The sequence below is a fragment of the Notolabrus celidotus genome, chromosome 16 (assembly GCF_009762535.1).
Source record: "Notolabrus celidotus isolate fNotCel1 chromosome 16, fNotCel1.pri, whole genome shotgun sequence".
NCBI lineage: Eukaryota > Metazoa > Chordata > Actinopteri > Labriformes > Labridae > Notolabrus > Notolabrus celidotus.
Genome location: NC_048287.1, coordinates 30355226 through 30373862, shown reverse-complemented (window position 1 = coordinate 30373862; position 18637 = coordinate 30355226). Strand labels below are relative to the sequence as shown.

The 18637-nt window shown below is 43.1% G+C and overlaps 1 protein-coding gene across 1 annotated transcript; it reads right to left on the bottom strand.

Annotated features, from left to right (window-relative positions):
- Nucleotides 1-3646: 3646 nt before the first annotated feature.
- Nucleotides 3647-14623, bottom strand: LOC117828122 (visinin-like). The gene is made up of 4 exons (XM_034705124.1): nt 14471-14623; nt 11964-12538; nt 9602-9713; nt 3647-4736 (listed from the first exon to the last, which is right to left on the bottom strand). Exons 2-4 carry the CDS (start codon nt 12342-12344, stop codon nt 4651-4653), a joined length of 579 nt encoding a protein of 192 aa, XP_034561015.1. The 5' UTR covers nt 12345-12538; nt 14471-14623; the 3' UTR covers nt 3647-4650.
- Nucleotides 14624-18637: the final 4014 nt, after the last annotated feature.

The following is an 18637-nucleotide window of genomic DNA, read 5'->3' as shown; positions in this document are numbered from 1 at the left end:
TCTGATGCTCTCGTACAGATCGTTGGCGCTTTCAGCAGAGGACTGACTGATCTGTGGCTCAGTCGCCCCATGCACAACAAACTGTGATTGCAAATTCTGTGGAATAGTAATGATTTACTGCTTTGGTCCTTCTGCAGCTTCCTAACCCTTTACAGACTCTTTCATTCCGAGGAATATTTCAAGATGTCACATATTTGAATCATATCTCACCCTGTAGCTCTAACTGCAGGCGTTCTGCGTCCAAAGCACTTAGACTCAGTTACACTGTGTGTTTTATTCACAGTGTTTGTTTATCTATGAAAAAAGGAAAGAAGCGAATTGAGAATCAAAGATTACAGCAACAGAGAGATTAAGACATTAAGGCAGCTGCTTTCAAATACTGGACAGAAGATTATGTCAATAATCTCCCCAGTCAGGGGAATAAGACCGAGAGGGGGAGAGAGAGGGGGGGGGGAGAGGGAGGGATTGACATAGTGAAGGCAGTAAAGCAGAGCTAAACAGGGCATCAGGTCACTGAGCAGCATGGGGAAAGTAATTAAAAATGTCAATTAAGAGGCTGAATTATACAACGCTTTTATGTAAGAGGGGCTTCTCAGACCGCGTGTCATGAAGGTGATTTATTTTACACTCCAGTTTTTCCTCAAAAGCCCCCGACACAAGGAATGTGACGGGTTACATTCATTCATTGTTCTTCAGAGTCAGTGTCTGTCACCATGTTTGCAATCCACACTTGATTGCTACGTGCATCAGGCCTCAAACGCTAAGACTAAAACGTTAAAGATTGAGCGTAAAATCCTTCCTGAAACGACTTGATTCCAGATGAAGGTAAACAAAAGCAGGTTTCTCATTTCATGTGTGCAGGAAACTCCATGAAATCTCCAGATTCTGCATATGTGAATACATATAGCTTATACAATACATCTTATAGAGTAACACACCGGACAGATGTCTCAAGAAAGTGGAGCAAGGAAGTAAACCAGGTCCTGTCATTATGAAACCATATTAATCTTTTATCTTGAGACCATTATCTTGTTCGTGTTGCGTAACTTGAGAGTACGGCGTACGTGAAACAGGTCAACCGTGAACATCTGGGGACTTTGAGGGGAAGGGTTTGGCTCGTGTTTTCAGGACCAGAACTTTTATTTATATAGCGCCAAATCACAACAAATGTTACCTTAAGACTCTTTCCAAACAGAGCAGGTCTAGACCGTACTCTATGTTCTATTATTACCAAAGACCCAACATCAAGACAGGATCAGATCCAGTCCCATCTTACAGACAGGACTCAGTCTGATCTCATCTTAATCCACTATGAGCAGAGCACTTTGCAGCATTTCGCAAGTTACAGTGGCAAGGACAAACTTCCTTTAACAGGCAGAAACCTCCAGCAGGACCAGACTCATGTTAGACACACATCTGCTGAGACCGTGTTGGAGAGAGGGATAGAGGGAGATGAAGAGAGAGAGAGATGATAGTGGGGAGATGGATAGTAGTAGTTGTAGCAGCTGAAGTCTGGCACGTCCACAGCAGCAGAGATCCAGAGGAACCTACGAGACAAGGGAGCTCAGGGACTTCAGAAAGGTTTATGGTTAGTAACTTTAATGAGACAGGAAGAGTTAAAGTAAGAGATGGGGGGGGGGGGGGGGGGGGATTATTGTCAATTAAGTTTCTGTGATCTCTTTTCTGGGGGGGGGGCTGATAGGAAACCTACAAGGCATGCTCATGTGAGTGACGTGCAACACAGAACCGCTGACCTCTGGACGGTGACAGATGTCAAATCCCAAGGCAGATACAGAGCGACAGATCTGCAATGAAACTTAGATCCGTGTGTACACCGCATCCCTACACTTCACTTCACGCCACGCCCAAGCGGCAACCTCCGGCCGCAGGAATTGAAGCCAACGCAGAAGTGCTAAAAACTGCAGTTCCTCTAGCGTCTACTTGAGGCTGGCTGCAGAAGTACCGGAAAACCACATACACACCCATTCAAAAAAGACGATCTTTACAGCAGAAGTAAACATGTTTACAGCCTGGTTCAAAAGACAAGTGTAGTCTGGGTAGCTCATTTCTCTATCGGCACACACTGGGGTGAATTTTTTCATAACGTGGCAGTTTCGAAAATATTAAAATTACGAGTTTTGCCCAAATAAGGGCGTAGCTGACTCGACTCAAGCGGGAACTCTTTGTAGCTGTTGGCGAGGATGATCAACGCCCGCCTCTTTACCTCACACTAGCTCATACGAAGTTAGGTCGAGTTTGGCATTTCCAATATGGCACCCGCCGACGATCGGCTTCAGGAACAGATGGGTGACGTCACGGATACTACGTCCATTTATTATAGTCTATGGTTGTGCCCGTGCTGACAGTCCAATCCTCCGAGTAAAGGTTCTTCATCTTTTTATGAAGTGGGCGGAGTCAGGAAGAGGTCTCTCAAAATAAAACTGCTAAAGTAATGTTGGTTTATTTGCACTCAGACTTCTTCAGATGCTGCCAACATGTTCTACTTCAACCTTTTATAATTTAAAGGTGACATATCATGCAAAATTGACTTTTTAATGGTTCTCTACCTGAAATATGTGTCCCTGTCTACAAACCCCCGAGAATGAAAAGAATCCATTCTGCCCCTGTTCTGATTTCTCCACCTTTCTGTAAATGTGTGTGAAACGAGCCGTTTCAGACTTCCATGTTTTTGTTACGTAACAACAATATCCGGTCTGTAACAGGAAGTCAGAGCTCGGAGCTTGTTCAGCCCATAGACTGTATAAAATACAACTCAACCCCTCCTCCGTTTTTCATTCCCTGCACATGTGTGCTAACAAGGAGCTTAGGAGGGAGGCATGCTAGTTGTAGGCTGTCTTAATAAACACAAAGGTCGGTTTTACTCCCCACGTCTGCAGATTTGAAGATCTAGTGGATGATTTTTATTTATCATGGATAAGTGCTAGCGCTAGGTAGCATAGCTACATAGCTAGATGTCGTAGCTGTAGCTGTGTACCAAGACACACGTCTACATACTGACAAATAAAACAACAAGAAACACAGAATCTGTGACCAATCCTTCAGAAAAGGTCCTGCTGCCTTACTGGTAGAGGTCGGTTTGACTCCCCACGTCTGCAGATTTCAAGATCTAGTGGATGATTTTTATTTTTCATGGATAAGTGCTAGCGCTAGTTAGCATAGCCACATAGCTACATGTTGGTAGCTGTGTACCAAGACACACGTCGACATGCTGACAAATAAAACAACAAGAAACACTAAATCTGTGACCAATGGTTCAGAAAGGTCCTGCTGCAGGCGCCTCTCCGTCAGGATCAGATTCTGGATCAGATTCAGAGGGTTGAAGTAACGTGATCTCTGAGCACCCGTGTATATTCAGCCAACATGTAAACATTAGATCAACGTGCTGGAGAGCTGAGGCCACACCCACTTCCTGAGGGGGCGTGGTCAGAGAGAAAACAGACTGTTCTGAGGAGGACTGAAGAAGAGGGCTCTTCAGGCAGACCAAAATCTGATTTCAAAGTGTTTTTTTGAGCATAAACTTTAAAGACATGTTTTGGGGACCTCTTAGACCAATATATATTGATGAAAAAAGCGTGATATGTCACCTTTAAAGTCCCCGAGGCTTTTACATAATCACATGAAGGACTGACTGATTAAATAACTTTATTGTTTATCTCAATGAAAACTGTTCTACCTTCTCCAAATACTTGAAAAGACATCGAACACAACACAGCACACATTAACAGGATTTAACACATCCCGGTCTCACTCAGTCCCACAATCCCAGATTTCATAAACAACATAGAAGAGTCAAAAAAAAAAAGACAGCAGACACTTTTGGTTGTATGACAGTTTATGATTTAACATTATTGCATTTACTGTGAAGGGGATTTAATAATATATATATACGTTAGAATAAACCGTCCTTCTTGGATTGACTCGACTGAAACATCAAATAAAGGATTGTGCATATTGAAGGGTTGAACACAGTAACACACCTTAACTACAGCCAGGGGGGGTGATTACACATGACATTTCTGCACGGTGGTTTAAAAATCATTCAGTAGAGAAAAGAATACACGGTAGTAATACTTCGACTAAAGCACATGACAATGTTAGCGTTAAAAATGTAGCTCGGGTTGCTAAAACACACCTTTACGGTTAAAATGTTGCAATAAATTTAAACTAGCTACTGACAGTTTCAGAGATGTTGTTGTGCTTCGGTGACTGCAACTTCAGTGAAAAAGCTAACTTTAGTGGAAAATCGTATTCACAGTTTGTTCAGTGGTGGGAGATATCGCTGTCTACTTCACGGTAAACGCACAGCTGTCAACTAGGACATCCTGTGAAGCTGAATGTGAACTGTCAGGCAATCACTCCTGCTTTGTGGTTTTCACCTTTAACATTGATGACGTGCACTGTATGATAAAGAAGACAGCGCACACACACACGGGTTAAAAATGTCATAAAAACACAAAAAGGAGATCCTGTGATTTACTTTGAAGCGACAGGGCGGCATCGTCACACCGGCTGTATTTTCACATGTGTGTGTGAAGATACGGTCAGGTGTCCCGGTGAGAGTGAGAGTGGAGAGTAAAGTAAAAAGACAAAGCTGGAGAGGGGAGCAGGGACGCATGGAGGGGGGGGGAGTTACTTTGACGGCTGATACTGAATCAAGCGAAGGGCGGATTCATTTTCCAACACCCCCTTGATAAACTCTCCTTCTGCCACTCGATCTGCAGCAAGAGAAGAACAAAGGAAGAGAGAAAGATGGAGTTTAGTTCAGATTATTAAAGAGCTGTGATATCAAAACCACGTATTCATACAAGTCCCAACGTTGAAAAGGAAATGGAGCTGACTCTGATAGGTCAAAACTCATAAGCAACCTTTCTTTTCAACACCACGTCACCCAGCTCACTAAAACACTCCACCTCAAAAACATCGCCCGCCTCCGTCCATTCCTCTCTTTCGCTGACACAGAAACCCTTATCCATGCATTCATTACATCCCCTTTAGATTACTGTAATAGCATCCTGTACGGCACATCATCCAAAGTCCTCCATAAACTGCAATACATTCAAAAAACTGCTGCACGCCTCCTCACCTGCACCCGCTCCCGTGACCACATCACCCCCTGTCCTCCAACATCTTCATTGGCTCCCCGTCCCCTACCTACCGCATACAGTTTAAAATCCTCCTCCTCACCCACAAAGCCCTCCACCACCACCAGGCCCCTTCCTACCTCACTGACCTCCTCCACCACCAGGCCCCTTCCTACCTCACTGACCTCCTCCACCACCAGGCCCCTTCCTACCCCACTGACCTCCTCCACCACCGGGCCCCTTCCTACCTCACTGACCTCCTCCACCACCAGGCCCCTTCCTACCTCACTGACCTCCTCCACCACCAGGCCCCTTCCTACCTCACTGACCTCCTCCACCACCAGGCCCCTTCCTAACTCACTGACCTCCTCCACCACCAGGCCCCCTCCTACCTCACTGACCTCCTCCACCACCAGGCCCCTTCCTACCTCACTGACCTCCTCCACCACCAGGCCCCCTCCTACCTCACTGACCTCCACCACCACCAGGCCCCTTCCTAGCGCACTGACCTCCTCCACCACCAGGCCCCCTCCTACCTCACTGACCTCCTCCACCACCAGGCCCCTTCCTACCTCACTGACCTCCTCCACCACCAGGCCCCTTCATACCTCACTGACCTCCTCCACCACCAGGCCCCTTCCTACCTCACTGACCTCCTCCACCACCAGGCCCCTTCATACCTAACTGACGTCCTCCACCACCAGGCCCCCATCTACCTCACTGACCTCCTCCACCACCAGGCCCCTTCCTACCTCACTGACCTCCTCCACCACCGGGCCCCTTCCTACCTCACTGACCTCCTCCACCACCACACTCCTTCCCGTTACCTGCACTCCTCACACGCCAACCTCCTGTCCCCACCTCACAGAACCAAGCACCGAACCTGGGGGGACAGAGCCTTCTCAGTAGCCGCCCCCCCACCCTCTGGAACTCACTCCCCTCCCATATCCAAAACTGCTCTGACCCTTCAGCTTTCAAATCTCTTTTAAAAACTCACCTTCTTAAGTTAGCTTTTCATTTGTGATTGTCCTGTTGTTTTGTTTAGTTTGATCTGTGTTCCTTGTTCGTTTCTTGTATTGATTTTAACAGTTGTACAATGTCTTTGAGTTCCTGAAAAGCGCTATATAAATAAAAACTATTATTATTATTATAAGAAAGGTGATTTATTTCTCGACACATCAAATCAAATCAATCCCAAGTAAGGAGTCCCGCACATTTCACCTTTACCTGTTGACACTGTGGCAAAAACGTCACTTTTTCTTGGCATTCTAATTGGAGGAACCAACATAGAGGATATTTTGATAGTATTTCTAACTTATTGTGAGAGCACGAAACTTCAGATTTGTAAATAAAGCATCTTAAAATCAATATTTCTCCTCAACTTGTTCATTTCTTTAGTTCAAATCCACGTGACAGGCGGGATTGGAACCAAGACCCCATCACTTTAAGGATCGGCTGGCCTAAATCTACCGTAACAACCCGCTCGCTATACATTTGATGTAAATAGATGCAAGGGAACTTTATTTGTGTTTCTACCAAGCGGTCTGGTTCAGCACAAATGCACGATATGCAATTGTTAGCATTTCCACTACGAAAAGTTGGGAAAGATACCAAAATATGAGGTCAGTGCTGTCCTACTTTCTTGGCGCCCTTCTGTTGGGGTACCAAGCGTCCTTATTGGACCCTCTATTGATTGAGAAAGAGGAAGGGGGAGGAGAGATGGTGCTGAATAACATCTCTCATCACTAGTTATTTGATCAATTATTCACCTTAATGAATTATGACTCTGTTTATGCATTTATTTCCAACGTAGGCTTAAATAAAGCACTATGGAAGGTGTTTCTTTTACCAAATAACTGGTCTGGGCACGACTTTAAAAAAAAAGTATTGTACGAAAACAAGGAGAGTCTCTTCAGAGAGACAAGAACAGAACACACTCTCTTTCTTACCGCATAAATGAAGCTGATGTAAAGCCGATACAAACCACAATGCATCATTTTATTGTGTCTTTTGGCCGAGCTCTACGTCACCTTCTTTTCTCAAGGTGTTTTAAGTGTAAAAAGGTGCAGTTGGCTGAGAAAACGCAATCAATATCAGGGTTAACTGAACCGAACTGGACCACTTTGTGGAAATGTACCATTTAGGACCAACCCAATAAAACAAGTGGATCATGACGTCAAGCATTGGTGCTGCAATGTCAATCAATTGTTGGATGACATACAATCACCGACATGCCTTTATTTTACCGTCAACCCTAAGGTCACATGGTTGAAAGCCTTTAGGAATGTGTCATGAGTTGATGTTGAGTCCTTCTTTGTTTCCTGTTTTCATTTTGTGGATTCCCTTGTGTTTCATGCCTTGGTTCCTTGTTTATTTTGTATTATCAGTTATCCTACGTCTTCCTTGTGTTCAGTGATCCATGTTTTCTTGTGTTTTAGTCTAGTCTTGTGTTTCCTGTTTTAGACATCTTGTGTGTGTCCCTCCTTTTTCTATACCCACATTAGTTTCACCTGTGTCCTGTTCCACACCTGTGTTGATTACTCTGTGTATGTAGTTCCTCTGTTTCCCCATGTCCTGTTTTGGATCATTGTCAGTCTTACTTAAGTTCTCTGTGTTTCTTTTTCCCTTTTGAATTTAGTTTCTTAGACATATTAGTAAGTTTTGTTTCTTCTTTTATTATTGAAATCGTATTTTCCTGCACATGGGTCCTCCCTCCATTTTTCCAGTCGTGACAGACTGACAAACTGCAGAATGCTCATCTTGTTTCAGATCCATCCTAGGTGTAGGTTTCGCTTGTGTTTGACTTTGTCTAATGGGATTATGGGCCAGTAGAAACCGGCTGATTGATGCTCGATGTGTTGCAAAATGGCAAAGTCATTGTTGTAGTATGGTTTTATCTAAAACACTGTAAAAAAAAATGTAACCTATCCATGTAAAGGCTGCTCTAGTGTTCATCAGATCGCCTTCTTAGTAGTAAACTCGTCTGACAGAATTCCCCTCATTGATTGAGAAGTGGGAGCACAAACAAGTCTCTGCACCAAATTGGATAAATGTTTAAAAAGAGTTAATCCCCCGTCCAGAACGAGTCCAGCGGCGGCTGCCAATCCCATGACCGTGGATGTACCTGCTGCCGACAGTGACCTGGGTTGCTCTTCCAAGCCTTCCTGAATCAGGATGCTAGTAGTAGTGTGGGTGTTGCTAGCCAAGTGAATGTTTGCTGGACTTGCACAGCTCCTCTTATTGCTTGGTACATTACAAAGGGTCTTTAAAGAAGTGCATGCTATGGTTGGACATTTCCAGTGTGCTGTAAATCTTTATGAATGGACCATAACAGAAAGACAGATGGATCCCTGCAGTCCTTGTTCAACTGTTTGAAAGATGTAAAGTTATGGCTGAGCCTAAACTCTCTGCACCTTAATGAGAATAAGACTGAGGTCATTGTATTTGGACAGCCCCAACAGTTCGATGGGAGCACTCTCGGCCCTCTCGCAGCAAATGTTCCCTCCTCTGTAAAGAGCCTTGGTGTTCATTTTGACAGTGCCTTCAAATTTGGAAAACAAATCTCTTCTGTGGTTCAGTCCAGCTTCTTCCAGCTGAGACTCATAGCTAAGGTGAAGGCCTATCTCCCTCCTAAGGATCTAGAGAGAGTTGTACATGCCTTTATTACTTCTAGGCTTGATTATTGTAATTCTTTGTATGTCGGCTTAGACATGGCGTCTATTCAACGCCTGCAGCTTGTACAAAATGCGGCTGCTCGCCTCCTGACAGGCAGGAAAAAGAGGGAGCACATCACACCTGTGCTGCGTGCTCTCCACTGGCTCCCAGTCCGCCACAGGATTGATTTTAAAGTTGCGCTTCTAACGTACAAGGCCCCTAAATGGATTGGCACCATCCTACTTGGCTGATCTTCTCCATGTTTACAACCCAGCCCGAGCACTGAGGTCAACAAACAAGCTGCTCCTGGATGTACCTACAAGTCGCCTTAAAACCCGGGGGGGGACCGAGCCTTTGCAGCAGCGGCCCCCAAGCTCTGGAATGGCTTACCACTCCAATTAAGATCAGCCCACCTCTGATGAATGTTTTAAATCTTTGTTGAGGACTCATCTCTTCTCTTTGGACTTCTCCTCGTGAAGAGGACAGTAATATCCTGATATGTTGTTGTTTATTGTTGTCTTCATGTACTTTTTACTTCTTACCTTGTAAAGCACTTTGGCCAACACTGGTTGTTTTTAAATGTGCTATATAAATAAAGTTGACTTGACTTGAGTTGACTTGACAGTGTGGGTATGTTAGCACTCATTAGGACCCTTGAACTGGGCTGTAACCATGTGCCATTAGTACAGGATATGTGAGGAAGCTAGATGCTAAAATCTTAGGAGTTCTGGGGTCCCTTTGAGCATCGTCAACGCCCAAGACAAAAAAATAGAGGATCTGATAAAGAAGTCTCTCATTGTTTGATTTCCTGTCTTCTATTCTCTCCTGACAGTTCTGTATCTCACCGTTCTCGCCCTTGTTGAAGTACTTCCAGAGTTTGTCGGCCCTCTTCTCAGCATTGTTTTCATCCTCGGGCAGATCGGACAGTTCATCTTTGGGGATCAGCTTGAAAATCGCCTGTTAGAGTTAAAATAAAAAAAACAGAGATTAGTCAACACATTGAACCGCCTCCTTGTTTCAGGGGCTTCAGAAAAGTCATCACAGCCAACACTGATGTAAAAATCTAATATGTTGAGTTCCACTTTCATCACACCAGTCAGTTTTTAATCCCAACCACTATGAGTGTGTGTCCATTGACAAAAAGACAACAAACCGCTTTGGTGCAAAGGATTAACCAATCTGCTCTTTGGCTGCTCTGCCATTGTTCTGTGATTAAACCCACTCTAATCTGTTGAATTGAAATGTGGTCTACAAATAGGTCTGTGGGGGAAAGTGAAGAATCAAATCCCTCCTAAAAATAGGGGAGTATATTTTTATCATGTTGTGCAATGCCGGAGTTTGCACAGAGATTGTCACTTTTGGCTTCTTTTCATATTTTTAATGGAAAGCTTCGTATGATTTCCTGATTTATTAACGGATTGAATGAACAAATTCAGTATTTGGAATTCAAACCAAGTAGGAAAAACTAAAAAAGTAAGTAAAAGGGCAAGATTTCCAAATTATATTTCTGATTATATTCCTATTTCAAAAAATAGGAATCATCCAATTCCCTGCCACATATATTTCTGAAGAGATTAAATTGACTGAGACGTTGAAGATATTAGTAGTTGAAGTTGCAGCATTAGTGCTTCATCATATACAATTTAAATATTTGCAAACATTGCATGTAAAGAATAGGAAATTTAACACAAAAGTGGCTGATTTTTGAGGTATTATTTATTTATTTATTTATTTTTTCCCTCCTGTCTGCATATATATTTCTGGTTTGCTTCATGTTTGTCACAAACTGTCAAATATTAATGCAATTTATTCTTGCAGCAAAAGAAAAGAACGACAACATTTTTCTTCTGTGCTTGTGACTGTGTGCATGCAACCATCACCATCCCTCTTAGAACTCTGGCTTATCTTTTATTGACAGCTAATATCATGTTCTGTAAAAGAGGGCGTGCACACCTAGGTGGACCCAAAAAAACAAAAAAAGAAAGTAAAATAAAGAATAAGGTATTATTTATATAGTTTAATATATTTGTTGCTAATATGCAAATACTGTAAGGCAAGGCAAATTTATTTATGAAGCGCATTTCAGCAACAGGGCAATTCAAAGTGCTTTACATAAAATGATCAATACAGTTAAAAATCAAAGCTGTTGTGGAGAAGCCCATTAAAACGTATTCTATGTAACGGTCCCAAATTGTCCCATATGCAGATGATACTGTCGTTTACACTTCAACTTGTTCCTGCTTTTGCACGCTGTAAAAAATTGTGGTGACCACAATATGCTGAAACAGGAGTTCTATGTCTCGTATCACTTCATCCAAACTTCTCAAAATCTTTAATTTCTGCGTTGAGATTAAAATGCGATATCTTAATTAAGCTGTTAGTAACTATTTGAAGCTTTACTCCACACAGTTAGTTTCTATATTTATCCCCCTATCCTGACTCCAAAGCTGTCCGTAGGCTTAACCCTTAATTTATCTTAAACTGTTTATCGGCATCAATTAGAGTTTAATCCTGTTTTAAAAAAAGAAGTCAACCATTGAGGGTAAAAACATGTGACGCCACAGAGCTTCAATTCTATTCAGGAAAACTTGTGCTAGAAGAATTGCATCGCCGAAGACCAAAATGTAGTTTTTTTGACACTTCAACAACACGCCATATCAAGACTTTAACCTCTCATTATTATCTGTAAATTCATTTCAAAGTAAACACTGAACATTTGGCTTCTTGGTCAGGATTGAAGCACAGCAAATGTCAAAGGATACTTCATATCTTGTGCTACAAACGTCTAGTTCAGTCATCTATCCATCTTTTTCACTGTCTGGTCATTACGTATTGATTTAAGGCTCCAGTCTAAAAGTATACCAAAGAACCTTAACTGAACACTTAAGCCCAATTTACCTGCTGGTGATGTGTGAAACCGTAACCCAACCCTAACCCTGAATGCAATCTTTGTCCGGAAACTACTAGCAGGTACAGTTGGAGCCAGGTGAAAATCAACCTGTATGCAGACGACACAATGTTGTATCTCTGTGGTAAAATATGTCTTTAATCTACTTGGTCTAATATCGATGTCTTTGCAGAGGATTCTGTTGTTCACTAGAAGTTGCTTTATCAAGATCTCTGCTTCTAAAGACACTCCCCAAACATTCAGAGTCCAGAAAGGTGCTCTTGAGTCTACTACATTCATTCCCTTTCTTCAAAACTCACAGTGCAGATCTCCTTGACCTCTGCCTTGGTGATGTACCCGTTCTTGTCCACGTCAAACAGTGAGAAGGCCCATTCCAGTTTCCTGTTGGTCTTTCCTGTTGAAGTCATGTGGAGAGCGATAATGTACTCCTTGAAGTCCAGCGTGCCGTCGTCGTTCGTGTCGAAGGAGCGGAAGACGTGCTGGGAGTAAGTTTGGGCGTCGCTCTCCGGGAAGAACTTGCTGTAGATGGCCTGAAACTCCTCTTTCGAGATGCGCCCTGTTGGACACTGCTTCTTGAAGTTTTCATACCACTGGACAATCTCAGTCTCTGAGAACTTGGTGTTTAGTTTAAGTTCCTCCAGGATCTCCTTGGACACAGCACCACTCTTGGTGTTTCCCATTGTTAGTGTTGTGTGTTCTTTAGAGCTATATAAAAGCGTGGAGTGTCGGATACAGGGGTGTTTTACACACAGCTTCAGTCTATGGAGTCACCTCCTCTACCCTTTGAAAGTGGAAATTAGAGGACTATTCCTGTGGTACGGCTGCAGCGTCCTCCTTGATCCCGGTCCTCGCCTACAGGCCACAGAAGCAAGTGCTGTGAAGAGAGCAGAAGCCGCTTGGTAAGCTAATTAAGCCAATCAGCTATCAGTAATAGCAGCAAGAGGTGTCACGAACAAAGTTCAGCGCAGGTCAGAGCTGAAGTGCTTGTGTATCTACATATAAAGTGTGGTGCATTGAAGCTTTATGCTGTTTGAGTTTACTATCTTAAAAAGTAAGTAAGCCAACCTGTGACTGTCACGAGATCAAGAGTAGATCTACGCTGGTTTGATTACTCCCACGCCATTTGGAGCTTGTGCAGAGGGAGCACAAAGAAACCCCATTTTACATTTGGCATTGAACCATTTCACAAATGTTATTAACTAGGTCCAGGAACCGCTTAGATTTCTGCTTTTTAAATCATCTGAGTAAAGATTTTCATTGCATTCTAACAAAAAGCACTACACTGATACGGCGAAGGAAGCTGAGGAAGTCCTCTTGAGACAGTTAAAACGATGCTGCAGGCCTTCTCTGACTTTTTGGGGCTTTCATTTCATCCTCTGTTTTACTGCAACATCAATGTGGAGTAAAATTCAATACGTAAGGTATCGAGAAGATCCATATGGTGCGCCTGAAGATGCAGATTTAAGCTGCAGTCAACCACTGTTTCTTGAGCCCTTTCAGGCCTGTGACTTTCCCTCACTCAGAATCAACTGAAGTATATTTGCTGTCTTAAATTATAATGAGAAGAAATGATTCTTCCATTTTTAGTACCCCCCATCCAACTTTTGGGACAACCAGGTTCTTTGATCTAATTCCTTTTGTTGCTGGATGAGAGTGCCAACCTCCACATGAGGCAGGATCTCTGCCGTGTTAAAGTCAGCCTCTGTAACTAGACTTTTAATGCCCAACAATTAGCATGAGTCAAATTCAGCTTGCACAACTTTTTTTTGCAATGCAACATGACGTTTCCGAATGCAAGCCAGTGCTTTACATGGCCCAACATTTGCAGTAATCTCCCTCTATCCCTCTCTCTAACCCCAACTCGGCGGCCGTCTAACATGAGTCCGGTCCTGCTGGAGGTTTCTGCCTGTTAAAGGAAGTTTGTCCTTGCCACTGTAACTTGCTAAATGCTGCAAAGTGCTCTGCTCATGATGGATTAAGATGAGATCAGGCAGATGAGTCCTGTCTGTAATTTGGGACTGGATCTTGTTTGGTCTTGTTTGTACTGTCTAGACCTTTAAAGAGTCTTCGGATAACATTTGTTGTGCTTTGGTGCTTTATAAATAAAGATTGATTGAGTACCGCTACTCCTAAATGTAACCTCTTGGTGTACCAGGACTTCTTCCTAACTGCCAATACCTTTCCTGTCCTCTCTGAAATACATCAACATTCATCACAGCACCTGAGTCTTGCATCCTTTCGTGGGTTTTAAGTGGCGCTCACTCGTCTGCTTTTGCCGTAGAGTAACGTCAAATTAATGTGAGCTTGCAAGTCCCTGCAGTGTTGGATAAACAAGCTTAACGGTCACATCGGATGATGCTCTTTGTTCATGGACTCACTAAAGTAGCTTTTTAATACGTGTATGTTGTGAATATCTTGATACACACGCTAACAATTAATAATGGGAGGGCTTAAAGTGCTGCTGCAAACCAGTTTCAAACAACTTGTTGCAATCTTTAACCTAAATCATTTAAATTAAAAAAAACACAAGTCATAATTAAATGGATGTTTTTTTGGCATTGCATTGTGATTTAAGAAATTCCACATTGTACGTTGCTGCTGCAAAGGAATTAAGCGAGCGTTTCTACACAGCTAAGAAACAATCATCAATTCAAAGTTTTCCGTCGCTCTATCTGCTCAAATTTGCATCAAAAACAGATTGTTGCAGTAACAGTTCAAGAAACTGACCAAAAAGTCAGCAGGTCCAACATCAGAGTCTTATGGATTCTGATATTTCATTGGCATCAGTGTAGCTCAGCGTTCTTACCTGTGTGAGCAGCCGAGGAGTCCAGGACAAACAGTGATGCTCTGTCTGCGAGCGGCGGTGGAAATCAGCCTCCGCCTGCTGAGATAAGTCAATTAAAGTGGATAACCCTGAGGAGGAGCCACAGCAGCACCCGCATGAACCCCTGAGCTTACCGAGCTGTTGCTTCTGTCTTTTTGTTTTTTTTATATCCTGCAGTCATGTGGCCACATTTATATAAAAGGTGTTTCTCCCTTAGATAAAACACCAACAGCAAGTCATGGTGGACGTCCACCTTACTGGAGTAAAGATGGTAAAATAGTGCAACACATGTTGACATGAATAATCCAGACTGATTAAATGTGATGGTTTGGTTTGGCTGTGTTGGCCTTCTGAAGTCGGTCTACTCAAAACACAAGTCAAGGCCCGTGAACCTGCTTCAGGTCTACGTTTTCCTCTGATAAATGAAGTCCGGGGTTGAGTCCGGCTCTGTTACAGTGAGTCCCCGGGCTGTATGGCATTATGTATAGAGCTTGAGTACATCTGAGAGGACCTGTGATTGGGGTTAATCACAAGACAAATGCATAAACGCTGTGTGTGTAAACTACCTAATGAAGCTGACGAGGGATTAGACAACAAGGGTGAAGGGAAGGTCAAAAACTGTTAAGTAGCATCAGGAGCAGCAAGTTAAGGAAAGGATGGATCCCAGAGGAAAATTTTACTGCTCAAGGCTTTCTCTTCTAAGTCTCAGGAGACAAAATTGAGATTCTCACTTCAGCCTCATTCAAGTTTCAAATTGTTCTCATTCGGTTCTCATCAGTTTCTCCTAAAATTCACTAGGAGAAATAGTTGAGACCATGACATGAGCCTTATTTGAGACTTTCAAATGAGAGATCTCATTAATGGCTCATTTTCTTCTTTTTTTTTTAAATATATTTTTGGACTTTTTGCCTTTATTGGACAGGACAGCTGAAGAGAGACAGGAAATGTGGGGAGTAGTGAGCGGGGGGATGAGAATGAGAATTGTAAGTTTGTGGACAATTACATAGAAATCTTAATTTTGCAGGGCACTATAAATGTTCATGAAAAGATGAGCTGAGGCTCTTTCTTTGCTCCATCTGAGCTCAACTTGAGACACAAAAACTGAGTCTGACAAAAACAAATGGATGAGGTTAGATTGAGACAATTGAGAGAGCTCCCTGATTTCTCCACCTGAGCTCAAAAGGAGTCACAACACTTGAGAAATACCTGAGAACCATTTTCAGATTCTGACCAGATCTCCTTTTGAACACAAAGGGAGACTAAGCTGAGACTTTTTACAACTTTTTTCTGGGAGCAAGAATGAGAAACATAAGCTATAGTCTCATTTAGCTTTCAAACAGATCTCATTGTTGTCTAGGAGACATAAATGAAACACTTTTGAGATCTCCTCTCTAAATGTATTTTCCTATGGGATACCATAAACATACTCTTCTGTATTGGCCTTCTCTGTGTGAGCTGTTGACAGAGATTAAAAAGAGTGTAGGAATAAGTACGGGCATTCAAAGGGGCCAAAGTTTGACAGCATCGAAGCGTCAGGGAGCCAACTCTTCTGGGGCCAACAGTTAGCAACAAAGGGCATCAAGCCAAGACTTCCTGTTCTGTGTTGTCTTTGTTTACAGTCAAGGTGCGGCATCTGGGGAGCAGGAGAGGAGTTGGTGTGAAGAAGTGACGTCTTAAAAGCAGACTGTGAGCTGAACTTGTTTGCAATTGATGGAACAAAACCATCCTACTGTCGAGTCTCTCTCCTCAAGGACTTGCACTGAGATCTTGGACTGCATAAGGGGTGTGTTTAGATATATTTTGGACCTGTGGAGACCTCAACTGATGGAAAGGATGTAAAACTGCATTCTCATTGGTGCAAAAACCAATCTGATGCAAAAAAAACGTCACTACATTTCTGATTTCTTTACCATTCATTGTCTTTACACGTCCTTTTGAAGCATTTCTACTTCCTCTTCCATCTAGTAAGATAAGATAAGGTATACTTTATTGGACAGGGGAAAACAACAGTGTACTAACATAGTTAAAAAAAATACAATAACAATAATTATAGCAAAGATAAAGGTCAAATAGAGTAGAATAAAATATGGCAACTATTACAGATGTATACACACTATGTACACTTCTATCTGATAAATAGATAGGTATGTTATTGCATAGTAGCATCCCAAATACAGCGTGTTACTCCTCATGTTACTTCTTCATTCTTAACTTTTGGTAATCTTTCTCAAAAACATCCAGATTTTCCAATTGAAAGTGCCTCTGAGGTGATGTTGCCGGGTAAAGCTCTAAGCTTTCAAGGAAACACAGCTGCTTACATCACGAGCTGCTTGTGCCAGTGAAGGTGTTTATCAAAGTTTAATTTCTTCATAAGAATAAGTGAAGGCTCAGCTGAACCGTCACCAGCATTAAGGTGACGGCAGGTTTAATCTGCTGTAAAAATAAACCCGATCAAATGAAGTGGTGAAGTAAAACTCCTTCAGACTTTCACGCAGTAAAAAGTCTTAAAAGATTAAATCCAGGGAGTGGCGGCGAATGGCTCTGTTTTGTACAGTGAGGGATTTAAATGTTCCCAGCTGAGTATTGACAGTTGATGCACCATCTGCTCGGCTGTACGGGGAAACGTGGTCCCTCTGTAGGTGTGAATTACCTGAGTGGAGCATGATGGGGTTGCAGCAGCGGGTTAATGTCTGAACCCTTCCAGGCTCAGACGACATGACTTCTTGAGCACTCTGACCTCTCATCTCACCTCCCTGACCTCTCCACCAGGGAAGAAATGGCGGCAAAGGGAGTTTTGCTGCTAGGGACAAAAAAATAATTGAGTGCATGTTCATACGTTTCACTCATGCTATTTTTGGATATACTACACATACAGGTTTTTTTTGGTATATACATACAGTCATGCACACACATGCAGTGAACATGCTTGGGGAGAGATGTCAGAGTGAGGATTCTGCCATCAACCAGTGCACCCAGAGCAGTTGGGGGTTTTGTGCCTTGCTCAAGGGCACATCAGCAGTGCCCAGGCAAGTGAACCTGCACCTCTCCAGCCACCAGTCCACTTGCCAAACTTCATCCATACTGGGACTCGAACCGGCGACCCTTCGGTTCCCAAGCCAAGTCCCTATGGACTGAGCTGCTGCCGCCCCAAAAAAGCAATTTTATTGATTGTAATGGGCACCAATTTCTTTGTTCAAGCCAGTCCAGATGAACAAGCAATGCCCAAAAAACAAATCCAAATACAAAATCCATTATGTTAATTTTGTTGCTGTGCAAAAACTAGGTTAATAGTTTTGGCCTACGTCACTATGAGCACTCATAGAAAATATGGAGGTAGTATCCGTGACGTCACCCATCTGTTTCTGAAGCGCTGTTTTGAGGCGAATCATCGGCGGGAGTCCATATTGCTGCTGTCGAGTGATTGTGGCGTAAAGAGGCGGGCCTTGAGCCTCCTAGCCAACAGCTACAGTGTTCCTGCCTGTCAATCAAGTCAGCTGTGGGGCGCTGGTGGCCTAGCGGTCTAAGCGCCCCATGTATCGAGGCTATAGTCCTCGTTGCAGGGGTCGCCGGTTCGACTCCTGGCCGGTAGACCATTTGCTGCATGCCTTCCCCAGCTCTCTACTCCCCATGTTTCATGTCTCTCTTTTCAACTGTCCTCTCAATAAAGGCGAAAAAGCCCAAGTCTTTTGTACCAGGCTGTAAACATGTTTATTTCTGCTGCAAAGATCGGCTTTTTTTTAATTGATGTGCATGTGGTTTCCGGTACTTCTGAAAGCCAGCCTCAAGCGGATCCTTGATGAACTGCAGTTTTTAGCACTTCTGCATTGGACTCAAATTTCTAGACCGCTTGTGAGCACTACATACTTCTGCGTTGGAGTCTCTCTGCAATACTCTGCCCAAACACTAGTTGGCAGTGTGATTTCTATGCTAGTCGTATCGGCAGTTTCCAATTCTGCTACGTTCTTGTTTGTGCACCGGAAACAATCTGAGTGTGATATGTCGAAGTTGGAACACTTAATTTATTGCAACGAAGAAAGGAGAGAAAACGTCAGAGGAGATGGGACATACAACCGTGGAATTAACGTAGGTGGCGATAAACTTAAGCCTGCATTCAACTGTATCTCAAGCGGCAACCTCTGGTCTCAAACT